The sequence below is a fragment of the Phyllostomus discolor genome, chromosome 3 (assembly GCF_004126475.2).
Source record: "Phyllostomus discolor isolate MPI-MPIP mPhyDis1 chromosome 3, mPhyDis1.pri.v3, whole genome shotgun sequence".
NCBI classification, from domain to species: Eukaryota; Metazoa; Chordata; class Mammalia; order Chiroptera; family Phyllostomidae; genus Phyllostomus; species Phyllostomus discolor.
Window position 1 is genome coordinate 180,046,908 of NC_040905.2, and position 12,892 is coordinate 180,059,799.

Consider the following 12,892-nt stretch of genomic DNA (forward strand, 5'->3'; position numbering starts at 1 on the left):
CAGACTTACAGAGCAGCAAGGCCCATCCCAGACGCACAGGAATCAGTCACAAACTGAGCATTGCTCATATCTTTGAAAAGCTGCCTAGAGCTAGATGTGGACAGCATCTGACATTTGCTTTCACCAGCTTCAGACAACAACAGAGTTGTATCCAGAGGGAGAACCCAGCAGGCAAGTGCTAAACTCTGTTAAGATGAATTCTACTTTTACCTTTTACATTAATTTCATTATGCATTCCTCAGCATAGTTTTTATCATTTTTCTTCAATTTTTCTATTTTTATCTCTTTTCTTTCAAATCTCATATTTTACTCTTCCCTTTCCTTACTCTATTTTGCCTTCTTCCCTCCTTTTCTTATTTTGTTAACTTTATATTTTCTCTTTCTTTGTTCTTTTGTGGCGATTCCCTGTTTCTATTCCTTACTCTTAAGGTTTCTCTTCCCTCTATCCTCTCATACTCATTTTCTTTCCTTTGGTCTTATCATATTCTTGTTTTTCCAATAATATTCTACTTCTCTTTCCACTTTTATTATTCCCTGCTCTTTTATCATTGGTTTTGCTGTTGTTATTAGGGTTGTTGTTGCTTTTGTTTTGGTTTGGTTTTTGCTTGTGTTGGTTTTGTTTTGTGTTGTTTTGCTTTGTTCTGTCAGCACCAGACTACCAGCATAAACCAAATTTATGGCTGGGGTTGAGCCTCTCATTGAGCCAGCCACAGGGGAGGGCCACCAACAAACAGGCCAACAACAATCAAGACCAAAAACAACAGGATAAGCCACACAAGGAGCATTCCTAGAGCATCCAGCTCAGGAGATGTAGCCTGCACTACTGAGTCCCACAGGACTGCTACCACATAAAGTCAACTCCTACCACATAAGGTCACCACATGAAAACAGAGAGTAAAATCAGATCTATCTAGTATGTAGAAACAGACAAAAGAACAGCTAAAATGGGAAGACAAAGAAACAACCCTCAAATGAAAGAAAAAGAAGAATCCCAAGAAAAAGAGCTAACTGAAATGGAGGCAAACAATTTATCAGGCATAGAGTTCAAAGTCGTGGTTATAAGGATGTTTGAGGAACTTAGCAAGAATTACAAGGAACCTGGGAAGAAGTACATCAGCCCACAAAAGGACAGAGAGACCATCAATAAGAACCACTGTCAAAGATAAGGATCATTCTCAAAGATAGACCACAAGGTAGGACAGAATAAGCCTTAACAAATTCAAGAAAATTAACATATCAAACATTTTCTTGGATCACGACAACATGAAACTGGAAATCAACCCCAGTAAAACCAGTTGGAAATGAAGAATGCCCTATCTGAAATGAAGAATACACTAGAAGGAATTACAAGCAGGCTGGAGGAAGCAAAGGATCAAATCAGCAAGTTACAAGACAAGGTGCAAAAAACACCCAATCAGAGCAACAACAACCAAAAAAAGACTTAAAATGAAAAAGGATGGTTTAAGGTAACTCTCAGCTTCATTTTTAGCTTAATACAGAAGTTAATGTAGGCCAAGACAGAAGTTCTCAATTTCAGAAGAAAACTCATACTACCTTTGTACTCTTAAAAATTATTGGAGACACTCAAACAGCTATTCTTTTTGTGGGACATAATAGAACAAATCTGACAAACAACGTAAAAGATCAGTACACTAAAAACTACAAAATACTGCTGGAAGAAATGAAAGAAGATCATAAACAAAAGAGATATACCATCTTCAAGGATAAGCAGACTCAATATTAAAATGTCTATTCTTCCCAATCTTATCTATAGAATCAAGGCAATCCCAATCAAAATCCCAGCAAGGCTACTGTGCAGAAATTGTCAAACTGATGCAAAAATCCCATGGAAATGCAAAGGAACCTAGAACAGGGCCAACTTTGAAAATAAAGAACAAAGTTGGTGGACCCACACAAGTTTGAGATCCACTACAAAGCTATAGTTATCCAAGCAATGAGGTACCATCAGTTAGACAGACATCTAGATCGATGGAAGAAAACACGGTCCAAACACAGACCAACACACACGGACAACTAATTTTTGACAAAGGTTCCTAGGCAATTCAGTGGAGAAAGGATGGTCACTCCAAAAACAGTGCTGGAACAACTAGATGTGCCTATGCCAAACTAGAACTTCTATCCGTACCTCACACCATGTATAAAGCTTAACTCAGAATGGAGCACTGACCTAAACGTTAAAACCATAAAACTTCTAGAAGAAAACACTGGTAAACGTGGGTTATATATATTAATTACAGACAACTTTAAAAAGCATTACCTATAAAAGAACAAATAAACACAATGGACATCACCTAATTTAAAGACTTCTGAACTTTAAAAGACATTGTTTAAAATATGAAAAGTCAAGACTGGGAGAAAATGTCTGCAAATCTATTATAGGATGTACAATATATAAAAAACTTCTAAAGCTTAATAATAAAAACAACAAATACTTCAATTAAAATGGGAGAAAGATTCAAAAAGACACTTCACCAAATAAGATACGCTAAAAGCAAGTAAGTGCATGAAAAGATGCTCAACATCATTAGTAATTATGGAAATTCAAGTTAAAAGCATAATGAGATACCAAAACATCCCTATTACAATGGCTACAGCTTTAAAAGAATGACCATAAGAATTTAAAAATTTAAAAAGAATGACCATACCAACTGTTGGTGAGAATGTAAAAACTAGAATTTTCATATACTGCTGGAAGGAGTATAAGATGTAATGTCCCTGGCAGTTTATTAGGTTGTTGGCAGTTTCCTAAAAAGAAACATAGACCTACTATATTCTTCATTCCAATCCTAGGTATTTGACCAAGGGAAAAGAAAGCATAAGGCCATATAAATACTAGCACACAAATGCTCCTCACAGCGTTATTTGTAATAGCTAAAAACTAGAAACCCGAATGTCTAAAATATAAATAAACAAATTGCAGTATATCTATCCAAGGAAATACTACTTAGTAATTTTAAAAAGTATGATTATGAATGATACACACTACAAGAGATGAATCTCAAAATAAGTACGCTGGGTAAAAGAGGCCAGTCACACACCCCTATCTCCCACCTCCAAACCTCAAAAAGACACACTGTATAATTCCATTTATATAAAGTTCTAGAACACAAACACATCTATGGTGACAGAAGGTAGACGAGTGAGGGACGGGGCAGGAAGAAAGGAGTACAAAAGGGCACCAGGAAACAAGCGATGAATCTCCCAGTGTTTTGATTGAGGGAGTGGTTTCACAGGTATACGTAGGCCAAACTTACCAAACTGTACTCTCTCTGTATTATTTGTTGTATGATAATTGTACCTCAATAAAGTTGTTCAGGAAAACTAAAGGTGGCTTTCCAAAGTACTTTTGGTATAGTGGATAAGACAGAAACTAAACCAGAATGGTTAAGGAGTGTGGAATGAGATATGGACTGTATTGATAGACTATTTCAAATTTTTTGGCTTTTAAGGGAATCATATAAATTGGGGAGTAACAGAAGAACAGAGTTTATAAACATTGGAATTTTTAAATGGTAAGAAATAAAGGAGTTAAAGATTCAAGACAAAGAATAAATAATAATTAAAAGACCCTGAGAAGGAAGGAAGAAGGTGAAATCTAGAACACAGGTAACAGCATTAGTCTTTGAGAAGAAAAGAGACACCCTCTGTTGGAATAAGTAACAGGAGGGTAAGCAGAGGATGGAATCAAATAAAAGCAACATGTAAATTTGGTTTAAGAAATGTGAGGAGATGGTGAACACACAATACAATACACACACGATGTATTATAGAATTGTACACTTGAAGGCTATATAATTTTATTAACCAATGTTACCCCAATAAATTCTATAAAAATGTTTTTAAAAGTATTAAGAGGATAATAAATGTATTATCTCCAAGTATCTTGAGAGATGGCCATTTGCTGAGGGTATACATCTGAAGATTTCAAAGGTTTGAAGGGTAAAGGAAGTGTAGCCCTCACTAGTGTGGCTCAGCAGACTGAGCACCAGCCTGCAAACAACCAAAGAGCTGCCAGTTCAGTTCCAGGGCATATGCCTGGGTTGCAGGCCACGTCTCCCTCCCTTCCCATCTCTCTAAAAATAAATACATACTTTTTTAAAAAAAGAAAGTATAAAATAGTCATTACAAAAGTTGGGAAAAATGAACTTTCCAGAGAACCACAGTAATAAGATTGTTGGACTCAGTTCAGGTTGCTAATCAATAATTTTTACTGATATCTGCCAAGTTAGTTCATCTTCCAACATCATTCAGCTGTTCAACAAAGATTTATCCAAGGAAAGAACTTTGTCCAGTGGTTGTGATAAAACACCACACACTCAAAGTGAGATAAATACATTTCAGGTATTTGCAAGAGGGTAATAACAGACAATCGATTCTACACTAGGTGAAAAGGAGATAAATGAGAAAAAAATAAAAGCCAATAGATTAGAGCTCTGGATAAAGCAGAACCCTCGCAATGCAAACATTTGTGCAAGTGAACTATACAGATAAGTCCATTGTTGGGGAATAAAACATCTAAATCAGTACTTAGAAATGAGAATTTCACCAGTGATAACATTTAGGGCATGACCATGATGACAGTGAATGGGGAGTAGAGAAAAATTCTGCTTGTTGTATCCTAGAGGACATGCTTATTTGATTTAAATCACTACCCATTCACATGGTCTTTAAATCTGCCAATCTAATCCTTCCAATTACAATCTTGTCCAAACCCAACAAGTATCAATATTCCTTCTGCCCTTCCAGATTTGCTAAGAAATAAGAGATTCCACAGTAGAGATGGTGCTTTAAGTCAGGGGTCAGTTAAACTTGTTCTGTAAAGGGCCAGAGAATATATACTTCAGGTGCTTTGGGCCACACAGTCGTACCTGTTCTGTCGCAACTACTCAACTCTGCCACTGTTGTGCAAAAGTGACCAGACGACACGTGAATGAATGAGCATGCTCAGTAAAACTTTACCAATGTACACTGAAATTTGCATTTCATATAATATTCATATATCACAATATATTATTCTTTTTATTTCCCCAACCATTTAGAAATGCATAAATCATTCTTAGCTCACAGGCCATATAAAAACAAGAGCCAGGCCAGATTTGGTCCACGGGTCATAGCTTGCTGACTCGAGCTTTAACTGAAAAGGTAATTATCAATATACCAGTATAAACACAGTTGACTCCTGAACGATGTAGAAGTTATGGGTACCAGCCACCACCGCAAATATGCAGTTGAAAATTCATGTATAACTTCTGAATCCCCAAAACCATCCTTTAATATCCAAAGAAGATTGGTTCCAGGCCACCCCCTCCCCCAGCAGATACCCACATCAGCAGATCCTCAAGTCCCCTATATAAAATGGCCTAGATCAGTGCATACAGGAAGCCCTCTGCACCCACGGACACCCAACTGTGGAATGAAAACAGCACAGGCATTTACTGAAAAATATCCTTACATAAGTGGATCCACCCAGTTCAAACCCACGTTGTTCAAAGGTCAACTGTATAACATATTATTTAAACATAAAATGTTTTAGTAATGAGTTTCAAATAACTGCTTCATGTATTATTTCTGATATTTATACATGCTGGTATTTAAAATTACAGTACCTTTTCTCTGATACCCCTTTTAACTTGCTCATCTTGATTTACTTTATTTCACCATTGCAGATAATCTAAAAAAAAAAAAAGTTAATTAAATATAACTCTGTTTTCTATACCTTAGATGTCATAAAAGCCGTACAACTGAAAGTTTCTATTATGAGAAACACAAGATAACACTGGAAACCAAAGAAGAATGTTTGTGTTCTACGTGCTTCTGGCAAGTCACTTCAATGCGCAATATGTGCCTATTACCTAAAGTCAGCCAGTAAAATGTCACCAAAATCCTGGAGCGAAAAAAAACATCAAAGCCTAACATCATACAATTTACGATCTAGTGTTAAGATTTGTTAAGATTTCTTTGGAGACAAAATTATCATTCCTGTTCTAATACTCTGTTTTAAAATACTCAAACCAACCACAGCATTCTGGTATTAGTGTACTTATTGTCCACTATTCACATAGTGGCAAATACTGGTAACTATGTATAATTATTTCTATTTAAGAACACTTTTAAATTAATAACAAACTGTTCAAACAGAGTAAAAACTTGTAACATCATCTCATTTAATGTCCATAATGCATATTCAATCAATACAGGGTTCATCTTTACAAAGCACATAGTATACTTTTTTTTTTAAGATTTTATTTATTCATTTTAGGGAGAGGGAAAGAGAAGGAGAAAGAGAGGGAGGGAAATATCAATGTGTGGTTCCTCTCACGCACCCCATTCTGGGGACCTGGCCTGAACCCAGGCATGTGCCCCAACTGAAAATCAAACTGGCCACCCTTTGGTTCACAGCTTGCGCTCAACCCACTGAGCTACACCAGCCAGCACTGTACTATACATTTAAAAACCTTAAATCTTGATTCACAAAATTTTGACAATCTTTCAGACTTTGTAACTCTTCACCCAAAAAACTCTATCTTTTAAGTTTATAGATCAGTGTTTATTGAAGCAGAATTTTGCAGCATCACAAAAAAAAAAGACTACCACCAATTCAACAAGTTAATCGCATACTTATCAATGTTTAGTAATACCACATATTTAAAAGAAAACAAGCATGCTAAGGAGCAGACATAGGTATGAGAAGATACAGATATTCTAGATGTTTTTCTTCAATAACAAAAAACTTTTACTTCAACAAAAGATGCTTTTTTTATTTTTTCTTATTAACTCAATTATTAAAGAGGAAACTTATTTTGGATTAGGTATAAAAATTACATGGTCTGTTTTTAAAGTTGTAAGAATTTTAGAATTTTCTATTCTTTCATTCAACAGACTTTTTTTAAAAAATGACTAGAAAGTCAAAATAACTTTCCCAATATCCAAATCAATTAAGACTTACTATATATTTGGGGCAGACGGGTAAGGGGGGAACGATCCCATGTATGACTTCCTCTAAAACTACACTGGCCACACACCTCATGAAAAGTTCGCTGTAAATTTGGAGTTGCAAGGATTAACACTGGGCACTTACATCATTTCTATTTCAACAGTTAAGAAATGATTCAAACTCCAGTTCACAATAAAACAGTAGTTTCACCACAGGCGTTTCTCTCCACTCCCTTCTGGGTCTGGATTAAAATAGACAGTAAAGAAATAAAGTTATGTGGGACCTGGCTGGGTAGTCAGTTGCTTGGAGTGTCGTCCCAGTATGCCAAGGTTGCCGGTTCAATCCCCAGTCAGGGGACATATAAGAATCAACCAATGAATACGTAAATAAGTAGAACAATAAATCAAAGACTCTCTCTCTCTTCCCCTCTCTAAAATCAATTTTTTTAAGTTTGTTTTTTTTTTCAAATTCTCATATAAATTATGTCTTAAACAATATTCTTATTAACATTATTTTGGCTTATGATTTTTAGCAGCTTTGTTATTTAACATTCTCAATAATTTTCACATTGCAAATAATGTTACTAAAAATTAACTTACACATGGTAGTGACAGACAGACAAACAGATGAATGCGACAGGACTGAGGTCTAGAAATAAACACATATGTCTATGGCCAACTGATTCGGACATGGGAGCCAACTACATTCAACTACAAAAGAACAGACTGTCCTTTGCTGAGACAACTGGGTTTCCATATGTAAAGGAATGAAGTCGGATCCCTAATCACACGTTATATAAAAATTAAATCAAAATGAGTCAACAACCTAAAAAATCAGCACCTGAACTGCTAGGAGAAAACATGGGCCTAAATGTACATGACACTGGGTTTGGCAGCAGGCACTCAATTCTTAGTTATTACAAAAGAAGCATAGAATAAAAGAAAAAAGATAAATTGGACCTCAAAATTTAAAACTTTTGTCCATCAAAGGACATCATCAAGAAAGTGGAGACGACCTACAGAATGAGAGAAAATACTCTCAGATCATATATGTGGTAAGGGTTTAATATTCAGAATATATACAGAACTCCTACAACTCAACAAAAAAAAAGAATCCAATTTAAAAATAGATAAAAGATTTGAATAAACATTTCTCCAAAGCAGATACACAAATAGCCAATGAGCACATGAAAAGATGTTCAACATCACCAGTCCTAGGGAAGTGCAAATCAAAATCACAGCATTATTCACACCTACTATGATGTCTATAATCAAAAAAGTGGAAAATCACAAAGGTTGTCGAGAATGGAGATAAACTAGAACCCTCATATGCTGCTGGTGAGAATGTAAAATGGTACAACCACAGTGGAAAAGTCTGGCAGTTCCTCAAAAAGCTAAATGTAGAGTTTCTATATAGCCAAGCAGTTCTACTCCTATGTACCCCAAATAACTGAAAACAGGGACTCAAACATGTAATTGTATGCCAATGTTCATAGCAGCATTATTCACAATAGCTAAAAAGAGGCAACCACCCAGGGCTCACTAACAGATGAATGGGCGAAAAATGTGGTATATAGGTAACATGGAATAATATTCTGCCATAAAAAGTAACTTCCCTGCCCTGACCACTGTGACTCAGCTGGTTGGGCATTATCCCGCAAAGCAAAAGGTCACCAGTTCGATTCTGGGTCAGGACACTTGCCTGGGTTTCAGGTTCAGTTCCCAGACAGGGCGCAGATGAGAGGCAACCAATCGATGTTTCTCCCTCACATCAATGTTTTTCTCCCTCTTTCTCCCCCACCTTCCCCTCTCTCTAAAAATAAGTAAATAAAATCTTTTAAACAAAGAAAAAAGGAATGTTCAGATACATGCTACATGTATCTTGAAAACCACTGTTTTAACCTTGAAGACACTGTGCCAAGTGAAATAAGCCAAAACTAAAACAACAAATATTGTATGCTTTACTTCCATTTATATGAAAAAATCCAGAACAGGAAAATTCATAGAAATACAAAGTAGATTAAAAGTTATCACAGGCTGGAGGTAAGGGGGAACGGGTAGTCATTGCTTAATGCTAATTACAAAGTATCTATTTGAGGTAATGAAAAACTTTGGAAATAAATAATGGTGATGGTTGCACAGCATTCGGAATATAATTAATGTCACTGAATTATAAGTTTTAAATGGTTTATTTATTTTGGGGGGGATTTTATTTATTTATTTATTTTTAGAGAGAAAGGGAGGGAGAAAGAGAGGGAGAGAAACATCGATGTGTGAGAGAAATATCAATGTGTGAGAGACACATGGATCGGCTTCCTCCTACACACCCCCAACTGGGGACCCGACCCACAACCCAGGCACAGTCCCTGACTGGGAGTCGAACCTCGTGACCTTTCAGTTCACAGGCTGGCATTCAACTCACTGAGCCACACCAGCCAAGGTGAGCTTAAAATGGTTTAAATGCCAAATTTTATGATAAATATATTTTACCACGGTAAAAATTACCAAAACAAATTAGCTTAACGTTACTTATTTAAACTAAGTCTAGCAAGCCTACCTTTAAAAAAAAATGCTGAAAACAGTTATTTAACAGAAATTGATTACCTTTACTATATGAGTCTTTAACAATCATGAAAAGAAGCTTAGTTACCCGAATGGTAAGCTAAGTTAATTACCTTGGTTTTTTTTTTTTCAATGAGGTTGGTTAGAGATTTTTTTTGTTTTCTTTAAATAAATAAAAATAAAAATACTCGCACATACCATATACACAGGACATACTTTATTAATATCTTGTAGAATAAAAATCTGTGGTTTGACTCATAGGCCTACTTGAATAAAGTAAAAGTAAAATAGGAAATTTAAGAAAAGGAAAATCTATTTTTTCTATCTGCACAACTAGCTCACATCAGACTTTATATCCTTTTCTGGGATGGAGATCCGCACAAAAGAGTAGATTACTTAGATGACCAAAGTAATTAGATGCGCAGAAAAATTATCATTATCAGAAGAGCAATAGCAATCATTACTGAAGTACTTACTATAAAACCTAATACTTCCAAACACGGCCCTTTGAGCCGACAGCTGGGAGCTTCAGAGGCCCCGAGGCCACCTGAGAGCCCTCCCACTCTTGCCGTAGGTGCCCCGGCCAGTGGGAAGGCTCCTCACCCCGCTGGTTCCACTGGCAGGCAAACCAGTTGTGCTGCATTCAGTCCAAAGTTGAACTAGTTTTAGTTCCCTGCCAGCTCTCAGAATTATTCAAACAAACTACTCCCAAACTCCCATAGCACAGCAGGGGGAGGGTTACTTCAGCCTTTTGTTCTTACAAAGCCAGTCTCCCACAGGCCCTCTGGCCAGCTGGCTCTGTTCTCAAGTGCCACCCCCATGTGGTACCCAGTATCTTCCTCTCCCAGGCTGGGAGCAGACGTGACTGACCAACTGCTGTCCTCGCCTCTGACCAGTGTCAAGTAGCACCCATTTCATCCTGTTCAGGACAGACGATCCCTACTTCACCAAATGACTGAATTGGAGGTGGTAAGAACAATTATTGTATCTAAACTTTTCTGTCCAAACGAATATCACAGCTACAGATGTTATCATTTTCATGGAGGAGTACCCCAAGACCTAAAAGTTATTTCGTGGATCCTCCTGTGTATACAGATCAAGAAAGGCTGGTCTAGCCTCTCTCGGACAGGGCAGGTGCAAACAAGACCAGGTCCAGTCCCTTCTAGCTCTACAGCTGGTACGCAGAGTGAAAGATTTCTGATCACCATAGCCTCCTGACCACAACAGTTTCCTGGTTTTAAAACATGAGTGTGATTCTAGCAATGAAGATCTAGGAAAAATTTCACAATTACACACAGGAGGCCTCTTAACCTAAAAGAAACAATACCACTCTTGGTTTCTCAGTTCTGTGCCTCTGCACAGAGATTTGGGGAGTTGTTCCTTAAAGCTCAACCTAGGGTCTCTTTATACCTCTGACCAGTTTTTCTGTAAACCACTTAATACCTGTGCCATACATTAACTTACTGCCCCCATCTCCAAATTAATCTTTTGCTTATCTGTGAAAATGGCTGTACAAGGTCTGTCCAGGAAAAGTCCAGCCATTGTTAATATAATGAGAATGTTTCGCACAACATCGATGTAACCTTGGAGGCAAGGAGAGTGGACTGGAACGCACATGCGTGAATAGTGATGGCCTCACTGTACTAGTCAGTGGGGGTGGTAGATGCCATTGAGTGAGCATGTGTACTGTGTGCTGTCACATTCACAATGAATGAGTAGAGAAACGAATCTGCAACAAATTTTGTGTTAAAATTCGTTTTAACACAAAACAGAAAGTGGTAGCTCTGGGCAACTAGTAATTGGCAGCTTCATCACAACAATGCACCCACTCGTGTATCACGTCTCATGCAGTTTTTTGGTGAAACATCAAATCACCCAGGTGACTCAGCCCCCCTACAGCCGAGATCTGGCACCCTGCAACTTCTGGCTTTTCCCAAAACTAAAATCACCTTTGAAAAGGAAGATTTTCAGACCAAAGTTAAGAGACCAATGAAGAGATTTCATTGATGAGATTCAGGAAAATAAAACAGGGCACCTAACGGCGACTGGGAGAACTAGGTGAAGTCCCAAGGTACCTACTTTGAAGGGGACTGAGGTGTCATTGTCCTATGTACAACATTTTGTATAGCTTATATCTTCTTCAGTATCTCTATTTTTCCACAGTACTTGGCTGGATACTTTCTGGATAGACCTCATATGCTCTAAAAATATTCACTTCTTTGCCAACTGACACAATATTAAGCTTTATGAAGAGGGCACAGGAACGACACTGCAGATAAAAGAATTCTGCTTCTGGTTCCTGTGTGCTCACCAGGCTGTAGTAGACAAGGCTTCTCCAGGATCCGCTCCTAAAAACAAGGGTGGCTTCTCCAGCAACAGGCTCCTACAGCACATGCAGCTTCTCCAACAGAAGGCCAGGCAGTTTTGTAGCACAGTGACTCGGGTGAGACACCTCCCCATGAACAGTTTTTCCTGGCACCCCTGAAGGTACATATCCAGCAAACTCGCCACCCACAACTACTTGCCTTGACCTTGCCCTTTTCCAACAAGGTCCAGAACTCAGTGGGGGAGGGAGATCCACTCTAACTCAGCCTTGAGAGTAGTAACTACTCTCTATATCAGCTACTCCCACATTCCTTAGAGTTACCTTTACTTCTTACTGGTAAGTCCCTTGTTGCTCCAGTCCCCTGTTACAGTCAACAATTCTTTATATGAATCTTTCCCTGTTAAATTACTGTGTGGTTTCTGTCTCCTGAATGGACCAGATTGATGTTGTACATCCCAACAGTTTGCTAAGCTATTTAGTATCCTATGGTAAATAAACCCTCTACGCTTAAGGTAATTAAAGTAGATTCTGTTCCCTACCACTGTATCTCCACTGTTCTCTTTTTCAATAAAGAATTTTGTGAGGGGAAAAATACCATACAGTATCCTCAGAGACTGGATCAATCTCTGACATCACTTTTTAAGTTAGGAAGTGATACTAATCACGCATAGCCAGAGTTAAGGGTGGCTACTGAAGTTTCCAGTCCCAGGTCAGTCCAGTAAATACTTTGATTGCAATATTAATTCCATCTTAGACTATTATCATTCCTGTTTTGCCTAACCACTATTTAAAAACTTAGTCTATAATGAGATAACACTTCACACCTAGTAAAGTGGCTACAGTAAGTATGAAGCAATTAAAACAACAAGTGTTAGTAAGATCCTCATACACTGCGGACGGGAACATAAAATGGCACGGTCTAGCAGTGCCTCAGAAGGCTAACCATAAAGTGTCCACATGCCTCAGATATTCCATTTCTAGGTATACACCCCCAGAATGAAACCCCATATCCACACAAAAACTTCTACACAAATATTCATAGCATTATTC

General features: G+C 37.6%; 1 protein-coding gene across 10 annotated transcripts in view; it reads right to left on the bottom strand.

The window, feature by feature from the left end:
* AGTPBP1 (ATP/GTP binding protein 1) overlaps nt 1-12,892 on the bottom strand; it is a 138,683-nt gene that overhangs the window by 113,337 nt on the left and 12,454 nt on the right. For all 10 annotated transcript variants that reach the window (XM_036021798.1, XM_036021797.1, XM_036021799.1 and 7 more), the window contains one exon: nt 5,628-5,692. In XM_036021798.1, the coding sequence (XP_035877691.1) occupies nt 5,628-5,659 (32 nt within the window). In that variant the 5' untranslated portion in view covers nt 5,660-5,692. Of the gene's footprint in view, nt 1-5,627; nt 5,693-12,892 lie in introns of those variants that run through there.